Below are 18,356 nucleotides of genomic sequence, written 5' to 3' on the forward strand. Positions count from 1 at the left end.
CCTGCGTGTAGGTCGGGTGCGCCTAGCGAGACCCCCACCCGATGACATACTGCTCTTTGTTCATGCAAAGGCAGGGGAGCAGAGAGTCTCTTCATCTTGCAGGTGCACGCAACAGATTTATCTGGCTGATGTGAGAGGTATAAAGGGGACTGGAGCCAAAATGTCTTTCACTATGAAATATTTTGGCTTAGGAAGGCTGAGGATGAATGGCTGTATCTACTAGTAATTAGGGTTTCTATAGTCTATATGGTCCGTATACACATTCACAACCCACCCGTCTTTATCTCAGAGCCTTACAGTCCTCCTAACCTCACAGCTGGTACTTCAGAGGAACTGAGGGTTTGGAGATGTGACAGTCGGTTCAGATTTTCTTCCCCTCTGAACAAAATGAGAGGGGTCTTCCCACCACGTGCAGAAAGACGGGGAAACACAAGAAAATATTCAAACTTGATCATAAGCAGTCTTATCAAGATCCTAACACTTCCATCTCCTAAGTCATTTAGAAAGATAATGAAGTTTGGGATAAATATGACGGACAACCTTACCTCTGAAAGAAATACGGGAATTTGCTCTAAGGTCCTGCATCTTCTCATCTGTTTTTTAGCAGATGTGGCACTCAGAAAAGTCGCCCTCATCAAGCGTTACCCAGTAGGGACATGGTCAAAAGACCTTCCTGGGGTGGGACGCCAACACAGACTTACAGTCCTACTGAGGGGTCTCTAGGGATTTTAATCACAGGGGGTGAAGGCAGGAGCAGCCCTCTGTTAGAAGTTGAACAAAAGGACCTGGGTTCTTTAATTTGAGAAAGCCATTAGAATTAAAGGGAAGAAGAGGAGAAATGTTTTCCAAAAGTAAAGCAAACCCAAAAAAGTAGAGAATCAGGGCTAAACCATGTTCAGAAAGGTACAAGTAAAAGCAGTGGTTTGCAGCAAGTTCTGATGAACTTCCAGGTCAAATCAGTGATGGGGAAACAGCAGGAGCATCCCACCCGTTCCCACCGCGCGTGGGACAGGCGCAGGCAGGGGCCGTGCCAGGACGGCACGGCTGTACCAGGCTGGCACCGCTCCGCATGTCACCCCCCGTCCTGCAGCCCCACCTGACAGCCCGCCAGGGGAAAAGGCCTTGTTACAGGTTTACATTGCAAAACCCGACTAAACCCAAATGAATCAGCTCTGCTAATTTGAATCTGAGGCATTAGAATATGCAAAGTTCACAGGTATTTGTACAGAGAGCAGGTACAGTCATCCATCAGTGGTACAACGAGCTAAATGACTGTCGTTTGCCTTTTCACTCCTTTTCAAACATAGACAAGGCACAAGTGAAACACCCCTGCGCCCCCGTTGTTTGAATTTCCACTAATGGAAAAAACTCAACTTGCATGAATATTCCGCACATGTATTTTTCAGGTTTTAGAGACAGGTGACCTCAGCCACAAGTCATGCAGATTCTTACCCATTTCAACTAAAAAAAAAGATTTTTCCCTCAACACCAAAAAATAAATTAAAATCCACCATAAAATTTTCTAATGTTAGTACCTGAAACTTTAAGTGCATTTCTCTGCACTCTAAACAGCAGGAATATATTCAATAGATTTACTGGGATACTTCACTGGACCTACAGTATATTCCCCAAAATTGCAGTTGTCACTCAAGAAAACGGCTGACTACTCCTAAAATTCCTAAGCTCAAAATCTCAAATGTTCTGGAACTTCCATTAATACATTTGCTAACTGCCGCTCTTGTTTTTTTTTATAGAGAACCAACACGCCTACAGGTGAGCCACATTAATGGGGTATATGGAGGGGGTCCCGTTCCTATCACGCGGAACTCAGGGGGTACCCAGGCAGGGCACCCTCGCCGTCCCCAACGCCCCCAACACAAACCAACCCCCACTTCTGCAGCAGGGAAGAAACGCTGATGGGGGAAGCTGCAGCTCCACACAGCTCTGGGTGAATTCTAATCAGTTTTTCCTGATAGCTGTTGTGCCTGTGGTTACACAGCAGCAGACGTAAAGCAATTATTGTACAAATAATACCTTTTTTCTCTTTTTTTTTTTTTTTTTTTCTTTTACCTGATTTCCTCCCATGCCGTGGCAGTTGAAAATGCCCACTTTTTCATTTTCCTTGCGGCCCATGTTGTCTAAACACTGGTTGGTTTCAACGTTCCTGATCTGAAGAAAGGAAGAGATGAAACATTCCTTGAAAAAAATGCCTGCAGATGTCATATTTGTGCAGAAATAAAAATACACCACTGTAGGAGAAAGTACATTACCCATGCATTCAACTATATAAATATATTTTAACTTGCAATTCGTAAATATGTCACACTCCCAAAAGAAAATGAAAATGACTACAAAGAGTATAATGAGATTTTAAATTACATGTTAAGTGTAAGTATGAACAGCATTCAAGGAAAAATTAATTCAGTGCCCTGGGTTGCTTTGTTTAACAAATACAATACGCTTTTACTTCTAAACAATGCAAAACTAATGGCTTGCCCAAGATACGCACTTTTCTTTTCTTCCAGCAGGGCTGACTCTACTCCAAGAAAGAAAAACGGAGTGTGAACAGCATTTGACGTTCAGAGCAGAGGCTGCTGGACAGCTTCCTGACTAATTACATGCTTTTAAAAAGTTTATAAATAAAATGTTCCCCTCAGAATCTACCCATCCTCAGAGAGGAACAAAACCACTTTAGTGAACATTTCTGCTTAAACAAACCATTTTTACATCATTTGTGCACAATGCAGCTGGGAAGCAGGCAGGTTATGAGCACGGCGCCTGCGACACTACATGATGTGATGAGGTCCTTCCAGCGATGCTCGGCTTAGGCGATCGCAACAAAAGCCATCAGAGCAAGAAGCGATAAGGAGCAGCAGAGTAAGTATCAGAGCATCACTCTCCAAAACATATTTTTAGAATACACGTCTATTCAGGGAAACAGCTGAGTATAAAAGCAATCAACCAACTTCAGCTTCGTATGAGGGGAGAACAGGAGAAGCCACAGTCCCCCCCAATGCTCTCACACGTCACAGTCTCCATGACGGTGTGAGCGTTCAGCTGTATGTGCGTGGAATGCCTTTTTCTTAACCCACCTCATATACCTGTTAGCACAGGAGGACAAGCTCCTCCTGCTCTTCCTCACAGACTCACAGAACAGTCTGTGTTGGGAGGGACCTTAAAGCCCACCCAGTTTCCAGCCCTGCCCCAGGCAGGGACCCCCCCCAGCCCAGGCTGCTCCCAGCCCCATCCAGCCTGGCCTGGAGCACTGCCAGGGACGGGGCACCCACAGCTGCTCTGGGCAGCCTGGCCCACCGCCTCGCCGCCCTCACGGGGAGAGGTTCTTCCTGATATCTGACCTGCATCTGCCCTCTCTGCGCTCAAAGCCACCGCTGTGCCCTGTCACACGTGCCCCTGTAAAAAGTCCCCAGCACCATGGGGTGATTTTCTTACTAATGTGTACAAGCAAACCCACCTCTCTGTGTCCCTCATCCCTTTGGTAAAGCTGTTGTGAAACGCTGTATTTTGAAACAGTTCAATGGCACTTGGTACCCGGCCACCCGCACTGCCCATGCCACCTTCAGCGGCTCCGCAGCAGGGCAGCCAGCACAAACCAGTGCCACCGGACTGGGCTTGACACAGCGATGCCAGGAAAATGAGATCATGAAATCTGATTAACGACACCGGGGAAGAGTGGCTCAGGAAAGCTTCACGTGGTTGCTTTTTAATCTGCTCTAACGTTGCTAATCATGCAGGAAGAAATTGCAGCACCTTGTGCTGGTGGGTAATCTCTGAGGCTAATGCTCTTAATTGCTTAATCCTGCAAGAGCTGCCGAAGGCAGGAGAAAGGCTGCCGGCACTGACAGCCTGGTCACTGATGTGGGGGCTCAGACCTCAGGCGCCAGCTGATAACCAGCCTGCTGGTTTCCACCACTTTCCACCTGCTTTTAAAACAAATGGACATTTTTTTTAGAGCCCAGTGAAGGTACTTGACTTGCTGCAGCTTACATGGACGTGGCTTTCTGGCGCAAGCTGCGGCACGTGCTGGGGACCAGCTGCAGCATCACCGAGCCGGCTCGCGGACCCCCTCTCCTCCTCGTCCTGCTCTCCTCGTGGCTGGCACGTGCCACTTGGCAGGCCACCGACAGAACCACAATCCCCAAACCACACCCTGGGGACTAGCTCCAATGATAACCCCAGCCTTTTTTCTTAAATCACCTTTATGCAGAAATAAGAGTTTCAAGTGTTTCCATGAGAAAGGTAATTTAATTTTGCAAGCCCTTGATTCATTAAAACAGAGGGCTAAAATAAAAAGTGACTCGAAAACTCACCTATGATCATTATGTCTCAGGTTTATAAAATAACTCCCTACTTGCATTTAGTTTGTATTCGCTTTCAAAAGACTATTCAGTATCCACCACATTTAGAACATTTTATGCCCATTCTGAGGCATATTTTTGTCCACCTAGGAAATTCAAATCTCATACAGTCACTTTATATAAGTTATGTTATAACTGAATAGAAAATTTACTTGCAAATAAAGAATTGGCAGTCTTTGGGATCTGCCTATTAAGTGTACAATGAATGCGCTTCATAAACTACTCAAGAAATTCAGTTCTGCATAGCTCCACACTTCAGAAATTTCATTTGAAAAGTGTGCCCTTTATTTATAAAAACAACGGACGCATATCAACTAGTTGTGCAATAACCAAATGAAATTCAAATCAAAATGTCATGTAATACCAATTTTTATTTTTAAAACATAGGGTGGTTCAAGTGAACCATGCACAAATATTGTCCAATCTCAAGGCATGCCTGCAGGAGGTCATAAGTAAAGACGATTATCTCAAATGTGTCAAAATTATTCACTGTTTTTATCACTGTTTGTGCTACAAAAGAATGAAATATGCAGTCGCACAATGTAATTTGGGGCCCGACACTGAGCACTCATTACATTTAGACTGTACTGTACTAGAGAATAATCTTCTCAGATTTATTACCAAACCCAGTTCTTAGCAGCCAGCAAATCCACGGCTCCCACCCAGGGCTGCTGAGCATCATTTCCTCCTGGATCTGAGCAGAGAAGCACGGTCACCCCCTGAATGGGCCACCCCAATGCACCACACGTCTCACTGAGCAGCCGGGCGCATTGCAGACCATTAGTGGGCTAATGATGCCAGCTGCACCGACAAGTCAGACGGTCTGTTCTACGAGACTACATCTCTGCTGAAAGGGAGGAAAATGACTGAGAAATGCACTTCTGATGTTTTTCAAATTGTCCATTACTGCTGATGAGGGTACCTGAGCTTTAGGTCTAAAAATCCACTTTACTGCTCAACTGGCAGTCAGCAGCTGTAATAGTCAGACATGAGTTTTAATTCATAGATCCTGCCTGAACTGCTGTTTCCATAGAAACTGAGGCAGTGTTGGTAAAAATAAGGTGTTTTAATAACTATTTTATTACTTTCTCATACTTTTATTTTCCATTCTGACAATATCGTACAAAACCTTATTATCTGACAGTTGTTACATGAGTTCCTTCCTTGCTGCAAAACCATGTTTCACTTTATTTTGTCATAGTTAAACTGGAAAAACTACTGTGGCTTTTATTTTTTCACTACAATTGCAAGTTTCAATAGTAAATTACTTTCCTCGATGTAAAAAGCTATGTGCTCGTTTGATTGCTATTCTATTCGTAGCTATCTTTAAATCAAACCATTCAAGAGTTGTTAAAAGTCAGCATAGGTACAACTCAACAGAATATTTCTAACAGTGAATTATTTGAATGTTAAAGTGATATCAGTTCTTGGTGGTACTAGAACCAGCAGATCATTAGGAATGTCTGTGTTACTCAGCTCCAGGCAGCCTTGCTGGAAAACACATCATCAAGAATCACACACATTTTTTTAAAAAGAAAAGGGAAGAAAACAAAAAAAAGAAAAAGCTTTTTCCACTCTAAATGTAAGTGATAAGTGATGATGGAAAGTTCCCTTCAACTACTGCGCATTACTTAATTATTCCAAAAAATTAGTCACAAACCTCACTTTTCCAACATGCTACTCAAAAGATAAATTTTGAATGGTGAACATACACGTTCAGAATAGCAATGCCCTATGGAAGATTTAGAGAAAATATAACCTGCTCCAAAATAAAGATAAGTACGATACAGTGATTGCACACCAGCACTTTACTCCTTTCTCCAAACCCACTCACCTTCTCAGGGACCCCTCCATCTGCACAGGGTACTTACTGGTTTAATTTAGCCAGAGGAAATGGTTCGTACCTCACCAAGCGAGTAATAGCGCCGTGGAATCTGGGAGTCGGGATAGATGTTTTCCAAGTACCACGAGAAGGGTTTACACTTCAGATTTTCTCTTAGTGCTTTTCTGACGGATACATCACCATAATCCACCTTAACAACACCTGGAATTGTTAAGAGAACAGATGATCAAAGCAGAGGTTTTGTAAACCTGCAAAGCATAAATCACAGATCTTTCTCCCGTTGTCATGATTTCCTTTTTATCAATATCCATTTGCCGGAATTATGGTACAGCAGTATGTGAATACGTGTGCAGCTGCTACACTGCAGCTCTTTACATGCATTAAATAATTGATTTAACAAATTGAAAAGCTTGGAAAATTACATTTTTGCTTTTCAGATCATTTATCAACCCAGAAAGGCAGGACCACCGAACTCCTTGAGTTTTTCATATTGCAAAATAATAAAAGATCCATCTGCAATTTTCCAAAGCATCCTGCTGGTGTTTTCCAGCAACCTTCTGAGAGAAGTAGCTCGGACGAGGCATGGCTATTTTACTGATGCAATCTCAATCACACCTCAGGGGATTTCACCAGAAAGGACATGTTCCCAATCCTGAGGAACCTCGGTGCTCCCTCCCTCCCGCAGACCCCGGGCTCAGCCCATGGTAGAACTCACCACATCCTTGTTAACAATACTATAAAATTAAATGTCTCCTGCCATAGGGCAGGGAAGGGGCAGCAAGGCGGCAGGTTTCTGCAGAGACCAGGACCCATCTGCTGCCCCAGACCCACCGCCCCTACCACAGGCAGGGCACAGAGGGCACCGTTCTCTGAACCGGAGGTGTCGTGATGTCATCTCACAGTTAAATTGTCACCATGCCCAGCGGTGCTGCTCCTACTGCAAACCTAAACACCAGAGACGTGAGCCAGCAGCATTCAGCTGGTCATCAGGAGTGGTGCATGGGCCACAAATCATAAATACAGGTCAGGAAAAGAAAAAAAAATAAGAGACTAATAATCAAGGAGAAGGGAAATCAGTTAGAAATCCGCCCTGTACAGTGTATTCTGATTTAAATTAAAGGAATATATGGTGCTTTCAAGACTCAGGACAGTTGGTCAAGTGATTTATTTATCTGTTGATGGTAGAAGTAGGTGCCAGAAGACATAAAAGTGGGAGGACACAGCCAGGGCTGCATGTCCCAGACACAGGGGACCAAGAGATCCGCAGTGACTGCGCATCGCACACGATCACACATTGTACAGCTCACGACCCTGGCACATCTGCACCACTGACACATTAAGTCCATGATACAGGTGACATAAAATCTACTTTGTAAGTGCATGAATAAAGACATTGCAGTCTTAAAAGTATTCTCAAATCTTTTGAGATGCAGCATTCACTCTCCAACCTGTCCACGTAATGCAGGGTGACACGTGACCTCACCACTGACAAGCGGCAGCAGGGGTGAGCATTGCTGGAAATTCTACCAGAGCACACCCAGCTCTGTGACTTTCAGAATTTAAAATAATATTGAGCCAGTAACCTGGCAATGTCCTTCTCAATACCCACACACTCCAGGAAGGGGGCAGCTCAGGAAGGAACCATTCATCACTGGAAGAAACATAAAGGCCAGCCTTAAGGTGCTTGGCCAACCTGAGATACTAAGAAAGATAACCAAACACCAAAAAGCATGTCAAATACACTCTGCAGCCTGATTTAACCTAATTTTAGACATGAGGTATCATCCAAAGAACGAGCAGTAGGCAAAGCGGTAGTAACTGTCAGCAGTCAGCCGAAAGAGTTTGAAAGACAGTCCCAGATTTCTATCTGAAATCCATGCTGCATTTCCATCACCCTCTGCTTTCCATTATTTATGGGATCTTATTTTGAAATTATCATAGAGGTGAAGCTCCTAGGGTATCAGCATACTCTGCTAGGGAATCACACCCTGAAGCACAAGATGCTATCAATTTTTAAAGAAATTCAGTACATAACTACAGCAAAACTATTCATTACTATAAACAAAAGTTTAACTTGTTTTGGATAACCACTCTTACTCACATTTCCAAATACTTACTGGTTACGTCTTGGACAAATTAGGTTTATGTATCATTATGCAATTGTAGGATATGATGTAGTTCTACATAATTAACTAAAATACATGATATGCTACGAATTATTGCTACAGGTTAAAATCAAGGCAGGTGCTCCTGGGGAGCACTTCAGCCTGATCACAATGGCTGGGGGCAACTGATGCTTCATCAGCTCCAGATCAGAAAAACCCCTCGGAAACCAATTGTTCTTGGTTGGTACCAAGAAATTAAGTGCCACCTACCCAGGCATTAAGAAAGCATAAAATTTTAAACTTCAGTAAAAGAAGTATTCAAATAAAACCTTCTACTGTAACCCATATAGAGAAATTAAATCATAGTAACTTAGGGGATGGCCAAAAAGTGAAGAGAGATCAAATCCGGGTTAAATCCAGGCAGTGTTATCCTCTATAGCAGAGCTGGCTGAAGGTGAAAAACAGGATCTGCAGGGACTGTGGTGGAAATGCAAGAGCTCCAGGGAAAGCCGAGCTGAAGCGCCCTGGGAAAAGCCAAGCTTACGGCACAGGGCAACACAGGGGCCATACAGGACAGCTGTGGTGGACAGGAGGCTTCACCTGCGCTACAGCTCTCAGAACATCTTCTGGGCTAAAGCATGCTCAGTAAAGTATTTGGGGAGGTTTTATAAAATTCTTAAAGGACTCAACAATTTTTACTTTTTTTTCCCCCCAAGAAACAGAGCTCATCCATCAGCTGTTCTGCCATCAAGAGGATTGATCACAGCGTTTCCTTTGACTTTGTTTAGGGAAAGAAAAGCACCAAAAGGTCAGTATTACAGTTGTTATTTAATATTTTGCTTTTTCAAATGGCAACTTTTCTCTAAGGAGAACTCACATAGCCACTGTTTAACTCACAGCACTTAAACCACCTTGGCGTCTAACCCCTGTGCTTCCATTAAGCAGCAACTTGTGGCTGTTCCATCGCCCTGTGCCTACCGTTACTCACCACAGAAGGAACAAATGAAGCAGTCACGGATGAGTCCAACAAGTCCTCTAGACCTGGTCGGGCACGGACAGGATTGTGACAAGACTTTGGCTGCAGAGTATTTTTCCTTTGTATGTGCCAACGGTGGAAGATCAAGAACACCTGCCTGGCTTCAAAAGCTATCTGTGCAATGTGTGCTACACACAACTGCACTGAAAATATCTTTGCTTTCAGAAAACAGACTTTATTTTTAAAAGAATGTTTTTGAGACAAGCTTTTACAGGCAAGGAGGAGTGGTGGTCTGTGGTTGCTGCCTTTTCCAGAGGAGGTGTGCACTGCTGCTCTTATTTGTGCTATTCAATCCTTGTCTATAATTAAGCTAATCTTCCTCATGGGAAGGCACTGGAAGTGTTACGAGAAAAGCAGTATCTGTGTTTTGTAGTGCTTTGTACTTGGGGATCTGATGAAGCTGAACATGAGGAAAAAGGATATTAACCCAGCTATAGGCTGAGATCGCAAACCACCCAGCCTCCCCCACTGCACGCACACACGTGGGTATCTGAGTTACAAACCAAATCAGAAACACTACCTCCCAGTGAAAATACCCTGTGGATTCACCAAACACCTTGTTCCTATTTTACTTTACAATTCTTACAGGGATTTCTGTTTCCACATTTCGTTCAACCTTGCAATTGCCAGAATGGAAAACACAATAAACCTTTTCCCACTCAATCTGGCTCAACTTCATACTTGAGATTTCCGTAATTAAACAAACTCCAGCAAAATAAATTCTACTTTTACATTTTAATAAAGCTTAGCTGTAGTGATGGGGAGTCTTTGAAGGGTTTCGATGCTCACCTCACTGGGGTAGGTTTACCTTAAGGCTTTTCAGGACTTGGGATCCTACGACAGATGCAGACGGCTGGTTCCCCTGGCACGGTGGTGACCCAGGTCTCCAAGACACTGGCATCCACCCCCTCAACTCAAGCCGTCTCTTCCCTCACTCTCCGTACCTCCTAAGGCACGTTGGTAACACTCCCTGCTCAAAGCCTGACAGGTTCTCCCTTCCCTAAGCTCCTCTATTCTCTATACTCCCCATCCTGCTGGAGCCGGCTGGCCCATGTCGGCAGCATTCACTTACACCGCACGTCGCGATGCTAGCGCAACGCCCCTTTGTCTTCCAGCAAGGACCTCATTTGTATGGATCTCCAGTAAACCTTTATATTCCCTTCAGCTCAATTTAAAACCAAGCTGTTATGAATCAATACCTATTTATTGTCACTACTTGCTAAATAATCGATGGGACTCAGAGGAAATATAAAAATAATTAATGACTAATAAGGCTGCTTATGCTTAAATAAGAAAGCGTAAGTAAAATGTCCTCAGGTGCAAAAAAAAAGGAACGAAACACCACAAGAAGCTACAGAAAGCGTAGCGTGCAAAAGAATGGATTAAAAATATCTCAGGAAAGAAGCAGATTGTTTTAACAGAGCAGCAGATGTGTTTCAAGTAGAACAAATTAAATGGCGGCAGCATTGCATTACATCTGCATTTTTTCTAACGGGCATGTCCTGCAGATTGGCTTACAAGGGCACAGTTTCAAAATCAGTGTAACGTACCATTTCTGCAGAACAAGCCATTAATTCATGATGAAAAAGATGAAAAAAATAAAATCTGGAATGAAATAGAGGTTGCAGAACTGGGAATAATTTTCTTTACGTAAGAATAACCCTTTGAAAACTTAATCCAAATTAGGCTTTTGCTATCTTTTGCTGTCTTGAAAAACCGAAGAGGAAACCGTTGTTTCATTGAACCGATATTCTAGTGTATTCAAAGGTAGAGGAAGGTGACCAGAGAAGCCAGTCCATGCACTTCTGTCTGTAGTTCAGCTCTGAAAACCTGCATCACGCTGCACGGTAGCCAGGCCAGTATCCAAGGTGCCCTTGTGAAACGCAAAAGCCAAGAACCGAGTCGGAGGCCACTGGGAACCTTCACAGATAGAGATGGTTGAGTCTGATTTTTGCTTTTTTTACTACCAAAGCAGCAGACAAAATGACGTTTCATAGGATTAAAGATGGCAAAGTGCTAAATTAAACATGAGTTTGCAACACCAGGGTGCCTGGTCTGGCGCACGTTACAGAGAAGCAAGAACACATGCCGATAATTTTGGAAAAATATTAGTTGCTGCATTAAGAGGATTTACCCAGTGCCTGGGAGGGTGCTGCTATCCAGCACGCTCCGCTCTTCTCCCTTCAAGGAGGCAGAGGGTGACTACTTGGGCAGCTGGCGGAATGGTAACCAGGGGCTTACAGCTCCCCTCGTCACTTTGCTGACACGAGAGGAGCGATCCATCGCGCCCAGGACGGGAGAGCTGCCAGGCACCAGGCAGGTCCTGCAGCGCTTCACCAGCTCCTTACAACACAATCCAGAAAATAAGACACATAATGCTGTATGCTTCTAAAATCCAGGGACTTTCATGCTGTATCCCTGTCAAAAGCAGACATATTAATTGGTAACACATGCGTCTTCTAATTAGCCAAAACATTAATTCCTTGATGTGTCTTATTTATATTGCCAAAAAACATGCGTAACTCATTAAAAAGCAAAACAAACCGAAAAACAACTAACCCACCACCCACCCTCCCCACTCTTCCTGAGAAGTCCTGATATCAATTCATGAGTGATTTAAGATAAATATAGGTAGTGGTTTCACAATACAAAATATGGTATGGAATGAAGACTGAGCTTTTAATGGGAAAATGTCAGCTATATACTTTGAGAAAATATAATATCTAACTTTAAAAAAAAACCTTGTAACTCAAGAAAATGAGTCAGTATTGTCAATGTTTCTGCAAATAAAGCATTACACAATAGTGCGTTGCACTTTTAAAGCTGATTTACCGCAAAGGATTAAGACCTCAAATGTCATTTTGCCTTATAAACACACCTGTAATGTATGATACTTACACAGTAAGTATCTATTTTAGATAAAATACTTATTTTAGAATGACAGAGGTTAGTTAACTCTTACATTGCAAAATTTGTCCAGACACTGAAGAAAAAAATATTAATTTTACTGAAATAGATACCAATGGGAACATTGTTATGAATAGAATTAATGCTGCATTAAGATGTTTCTTCCAGTTCGTATGTTAGGAAAGCTTTTAAGAGAGGCAGAGTTGAAAAGAAACCTCTGACTTCAGCTTTAACCACCCGGCACCAGAGAGTAAAAATTAAAGCAGTAAAATTATTGAGGTACTAGAAGAATTTTGGCAGTGAAAGCATTTTTGCTGTGAAAACCATAAGACCCTGCTACATTACAGCTCTTCTTTGTCATCAAAATATGGAAAATAAGTGTTCCTGGGAAATTCTGTCATTCTTACTACATCTAAGAGCAGCAGGAGTGAAACTGGCACTACTGGGACTGTAGCAAGGCTAGAGCTGATTTAAGTATGGGTGTGCATGTAAAAAAATGTATTTTTGTAGCTGGAAAAAATTACTAAATACCCTCATAAAAGACCATTATATTCATGCTGGTTTTCAAATTTAAATGCTTGTTTTCTATTGACATTTATTGTATTAAGACTAAACATGTAGGTCAGCCATCAATCTCTATTTTGTAGGCATCCCTAAAATGAGTCTCATTTGGAATGTCCATGCAACCCTAACAGAACAGGATTATTTCCCAACTCAGAAATCTTAGAGACAAAATACAAAGCCAGCCTCTTTCCCCAGTGTATTCAAATATATGTTTTGTATTACCTGGTATTTCAATATTGGGCACGGTATGTGTGAGTGTATTATTTCTCCTATGCCATTTGCATTACATGTAAAGTAATAAAGATTTTCTTCCTACTCTTCCCTACCAGCTGAAAAGCTGTGTTAACTCATTAGAGATTTGTAATATGCCCCACAAGGGATATCGTTAGAAAAAATGTAATCTAAGGCTCTGGCTGGCTGGCAATGATCTGGCAACGATCTGCCAACCCACTCCTTACACTCCATTTTATTACAAATTTAATAAAATGTTCTTTGCAAGTATCAGTGCTATAAACGACACAAAAGATAAAGCACGAATTTGATCTGTCTCGATTCATCTATGTTAATTACACGGGAGCACTTCTGCGTTTGTTGATCTACAAAAGTCATCTTTCACCTCCAACAAAACCAAGGGCATATACAAAGGAGGGATCGCACCCAGGAGCAAAGGGTTTAAGCCCCCTTTTAGCTGCAGCTTTAGGTGAGGCCGTATTGACACATCAAGACCTCTGGATCAGCTACAAGGCAGGAAAACCCCGATTCTCGTACCTCCTCTCGTAAGTACCTTTGAACTAAATCAAGCTAGATGACCCCCCCAAATGAAGTCAAACAACAATAATTCTCAAGGCGGTTGCTGGTTTTAATAACACGGTATTCAGCTAAATACCACGGTGTTGCAAGTCCTGCCCTTTCCTCCTACCACCAGCCCAGGTGGGAAGCATCCACAGAGCTTCACCGCCTTCTGCCATGGCACCACTGCGGGGGGGAGGCTGGTACACGGGGGTGGCATCTGCGAGGGAGAGCTGGGGGAACCTCGTTTCCAAAGCCAAGTTTAATAACGCCAGCCGAATATTGCACACGGCAACTGGCAAAGCAGAGCTGCTACAGGGCTTGGGGAGGGGAGAGGGGCTCAGGCCACAGCGCTGATGGGCACCGCGAGGACCTCCTGCCCCTTGAGAGTGGTCCAAGCGCATCTTTGGGACTCAGGATCACCATCCAGGTGCTCTCCGAACCCTTTAATTTCCACTGTCACTACACACGAAACCAATTTCTGTAGCTCAACTGGTTCACACTCAAATCCAAATGACTGTCTTGTATTTTATTTTGCATAAATCATCTCAGCTAACTGTTGGCACAGCAGTGAGACAGGGCCACTTCTCTGGACACATCTGTAGAAGAGAAGGATTGTGGCTGGCAGACCAACAGCACCTTGAACTGGTGCTGGTGGGCATCAGCGCAGCCCTCCCACGCAGCCTCCCCACCACCAGTAGCTTCCCCACCACCAGCAGCCCCAACTGCTGCCTGCAGCCATGACTTTTATTACTGAGAAGGATAACAACTGATTCCAGTAAAGTAAAAGCAACCAGAAACAGGATTAGGGCAAACACTCAAATAAATAACGCGGTCAACTATTCACTTGTGTTCCTTTACAGCATTAGTCGCTTAGTATTTTTGGTGATGCCTGACTATCAAGTGGTGCTTGAAGAGCGTTATTCATTTTTAGATTGTTGCCTTTGATTAATTACATTGGCTGGGTGAACCTGACCAGCCAAGCAGAGGCCGAGGGCTGAGTACCAATGTTGTTGTGGTGGGTCGACCCTGGTTGGAGGGTTTTTTCCCTTCTTAAATATGTTATCTCAGGGATGTTACCACCATTACTGATGGGCTCAGCTTTGGCCAGGTCAGGTTCATCTCGGAGCCAACTGGCATAGGCTCCATCAGATGTAGGGGAAGCTTCTAGAAGCCACCCCTGTAGCTCCCCCAACTACCAAAACCTTGCCACGCAAACCCAAAACAATTGTAGATGCACTTATTTCCCAAAACCCCATTGAGGGCACACTTAGGAGCTTTTGCTCCTGCAAGCAACACTGTCAGTAAACAGATTTACAGAAGTGCTGCAGCACATGGACCCACAAGGGGTGGCTTGGACCACCCAGGAGGAGCGGGGACGAGGTGGACAGGGACAGCACAACCTCCCTGGACTCACCATGAGCCAGTCCTGCCACCTTCACCTCCCCTCTCCTGCCACCACTGCGGCATGCCCCGTGCAGCACAGAGCCCTGCAGCCTCCAGACAGACCCCTGGTACGGGCACGGCTCTTCACCGCAGACACCTCCTCACCTACTTTCGTGAAAATTGTATGTGTGTGTATATAGACACTTAATTTTTACTTGAAAAGTTAAGAACAGTGACTAACACTATAAAGATCTTGCAGCCCAATTGCTTTCATTCAGTATTTCTTGGGTTTGGGTTTTTTTTTCAGTCAGAGAATCTCAGCAAGTAGGGACTACCAACAGGTTCAGGTCTTCAATATCAGTGTCTTAAATATAAGCAGAGAAGCAACAGAAGAAAAGTATTTTTTTGACTCGGGAAGCAATAGCTCAGCTGTCCCAGCAAGACCCGTACGAGCAGTCTCTTGCATACAGAGTCACAAGAGCATTCTGGCACGCAGGAGCGCCAGCACGGACGTGTTCACGTCTGTCTGGGGCAGGATTAGTGCCGAGCCTGAGACTGACCGACCGTGACAGATTCCATCCCTTGTTCATGATGTGTTCAGCCCTAATGTTCAATTTGGTTGAGCAAGGAACCAAGAAAGGATCTTTGGAAACTATGATGCTGAAAAAGTTGTATTAAATTTTGTACTTCCTTTCTTTTTTCCTTCCCCCCCTTTTTTTTCCCTTTTTTTGTCCCTTTTTTCCTTGTTTTCGTTTTTCCCTTTTTTGTCCCTCTTTTCCTTATTTTCTTTTTCCTTTTTTTGTCCCTTTTTTCCTTGTTTTCTTTTTTCCTTTCCCCTTCCCTTTCCCTTCCCCTTCCCTTTCCCCTTTTCCTTCCCCTTCCTTTCCCCTTTTCCTTCCCCTTCCTTTCCCCTTTTCCTTCCCCTTCCTTCCCCCTCTTCTACCCTTTCCCTTCCTTTCCCCTTTTCCTTCCTTTTCGCTTTTCCCCCTTTTTTGTTCATTTATTTTCTTTTCTCCTATTCTTTTCTTTTCTTTTCTCCCTTTCTTTCCTTTCCCCCTTTCTCGCCCCTAGCACACACATTTCCCACCGTGGCAGGCTATGGCAGGAGCAGCCCAGCCGGGCAGGGCAGTGCTTTGCTCCTGCAGAAAATCCTCACCCCAGGCGAGCGCTTTCCCAGCAGGATGCGTGCAGACTCAGTGGCCACGCACCAGGGGCACCAGCGTGGCCACACGCATTTCGCTGTGGGATCACCACGCCGCAGATTAAATGAACTTATTTTGGAATTAGTGCACTCGCAGCTCTGGCAGTCCTCGAGCACTGAAATGCTAAATAGGTAAAGGAAGAGGGAAAATGTTTATCAAGAGCTCTTACTTCCTAAATTGATACAGTCATTATCAACCTAATTATATAATTACACTTGAAAGCGGGATTGCACATCGTCTGCTGAGTAAATCTAAGTAAAACACAAGCACTTATCTTGTAATCCCAAATTAAAACTATAAAGTACTATATTTAAATTCTCAATAATGCTTTAAATAAAGTGCTCAAAAAATAATGTAATTTTGCATTTTAGCCTTACTTTAATAGACTAGGTAGGACATGGGAATTGAATACTAACTGATTATTAAGAAGATAAAGTGGTTTAGCAATGCACAAAGTGTACAGAGAAACCGAACTATTATGGGCATTATCTTTTTCAGCTGACTGTGCAAATGCAGGCCTATCCTGAGCATGTAATTATTTCCATTCAATGATTAGATACGGTATTTTAATGCATAAATTGACATAACTGCCTGCATTTAGCAATGCACAGGTTGAGTGGAATGAGATACGCTGGAACAACTTGAAAAAGAAGTGACTGTGGCTGCCAGGAGCAGTGTGACTGGAGCAGACAGAGAAGGTGCATCCCCGCAGACCCCCCAGGGCATACGCACACGTGCCCTGGAAACAATTAAGACGTGTTTTTGCACATAAGAAAAAGATGTTGGTGTAACAGCAAAGAACCACCCAGCGTCTAATCCTGCACTGTTGATTTACATCAATTACACTGTTAATTTAATGGATAATAGTGAAAATAACAGAAAGCTGACTGCTAAACATACCAACAGAGATTAGTTATTATTAAGCTTTTTTTTTTTTTTTATTTTTTTTATTATTACAGATGCCAATAAAAGACCAATACGGAGGGAAGGAGAGAGAATTGCTGATGCAGTTTGGCATTGCATTGGGCACATTTTGCCTCACCGGGATGAAACTGACCATCCCCCCTTTGGGTACTTTGCATTCCCAAGCAGTCAGAATAGAACACTTTATTGCAGTCAGAAAATTGCGAGGATTTTTACTGATTTAGGAGGAAAGTCTCCTGTCAGCTCAATTACCCGGCACCAGTTCAACCTGAGCATAAATGAGACTGGCTGCAGAGTGCCACTGACAGCAGCAGAACATGGGCAATACGCAGTAACTCCTCCATTTTTCAGAACAAATTCATATTTTTCTTTTCTAAGAAAGAGACTTACTTAAAACCCTTTTAAGTGTTTCCAGAATTTCTGAGATATATTTTTTCAAACTCTTCTGAATGACTTGGCTCCCACGGTTTCAGGCTGTAATCACACTGCAGACTCTCAGGCTCCTGCCAAGTAACATTCAAAACTCCTTGTCAAACGCAGTATTTATATTAAAACAAAAAGGTAAGTGTTCCTCCCAATTATATTTTGTGATCTTACTCTCAGTTTTCAAACCCATACCAGCCTCAGCAAACAGAGCTTTCACAGCCCTGGGGCCCCGCTCCAGACTGAGCAAAGCCACCCTTCACTCCAGAAGACACAGTAAAAATAAAACTGTGCTGTTCCCTCCTACCACCAACGCCAAAGGACAAAAATAGGGCACTTTTTTGTAAGTTAATTGTTTCACCCAGCGTTTCACCATGTGATAAATTAAGCTTTTTTTTCCAACTCAAAGTATTTCGCACAGAATTTAACCTGTACAGTTTTACTTTTTGTTGTTGTGGTTGTGGGTTTTGGTTTTTTTTGTTAATCTCTGTTGGATACATTAAAAATTTGGGTTCCTAACTCATCTGAGCATGTGACATGAACAGCCAACACACAGGACGGCCAAATTCAAGGGTAGCAGAAATAAAAGATTTTATTCGTATCTACACACTGCTTCCACAAAGATAGGGCAGCAATTTTAAATATGTCCAACACCACCAAAAATTTCAGATGGGTTCTTCTTCAGTGGAGTTCTATTTTTACAAGCAGAGAGCTTCAAGAAAACAATTCATAACTCGATTGATCCAGACTTTTACCTTGAAATAAAATTACTAGGTGTGCACCCTAATTATGCTGAGAGAT

General features: G+C 43.3%; 1 protein-coding gene across 6 annotated transcripts in view; it reads right to left on the bottom strand.

Annotated features, from left to right (window-relative positions):
• GALNT13 (polypeptide N-acetylgalactosaminyltransferase 13) overlaps positions 1-18,356 on the bottom strand; it is a 158,158-nt gene that overhangs the window by 28,363 nt on the left and 111,439 nt on the right. For all 6 annotated transcript variants that reach the window (XR_005829422.1, XR_005829425.1, XR_005829423.1 and 3 more), the window contains exons 10-11: positions 6,281-6,420; positions 2,071-2,169 (exon numbers count right to left, since the gene is read on the bottom strand). Coding sequence is in view for 2 of the 6 variants with exons in the window: in XM_040604590.1 (XP_040460524.1) it covers positions 2,071-2,169; positions 6,281-6,420 (239 nt within the window). In the remaining 4 variants the exon portion in view is untranslated. The remainder of the gene's footprint in view (positions 1-2,070; positions 2,170-6,280; positions 6,421-18,356) is intronic.

The sequence above is a fragment of the Falco naumanni genome, chromosome 8 (genome assembly GCF_017639655.2).
Source record: "Falco naumanni isolate bFalNau1 chromosome 8, bFalNau1.pat, whole genome shotgun sequence".
In the NCBI taxonomy this organism is placed as follows: domain Eukaryota; kingdom Metazoa; phylum Chordata; class Aves; order Falconiformes; family Falconidae; genus Falco; species Falco naumanni.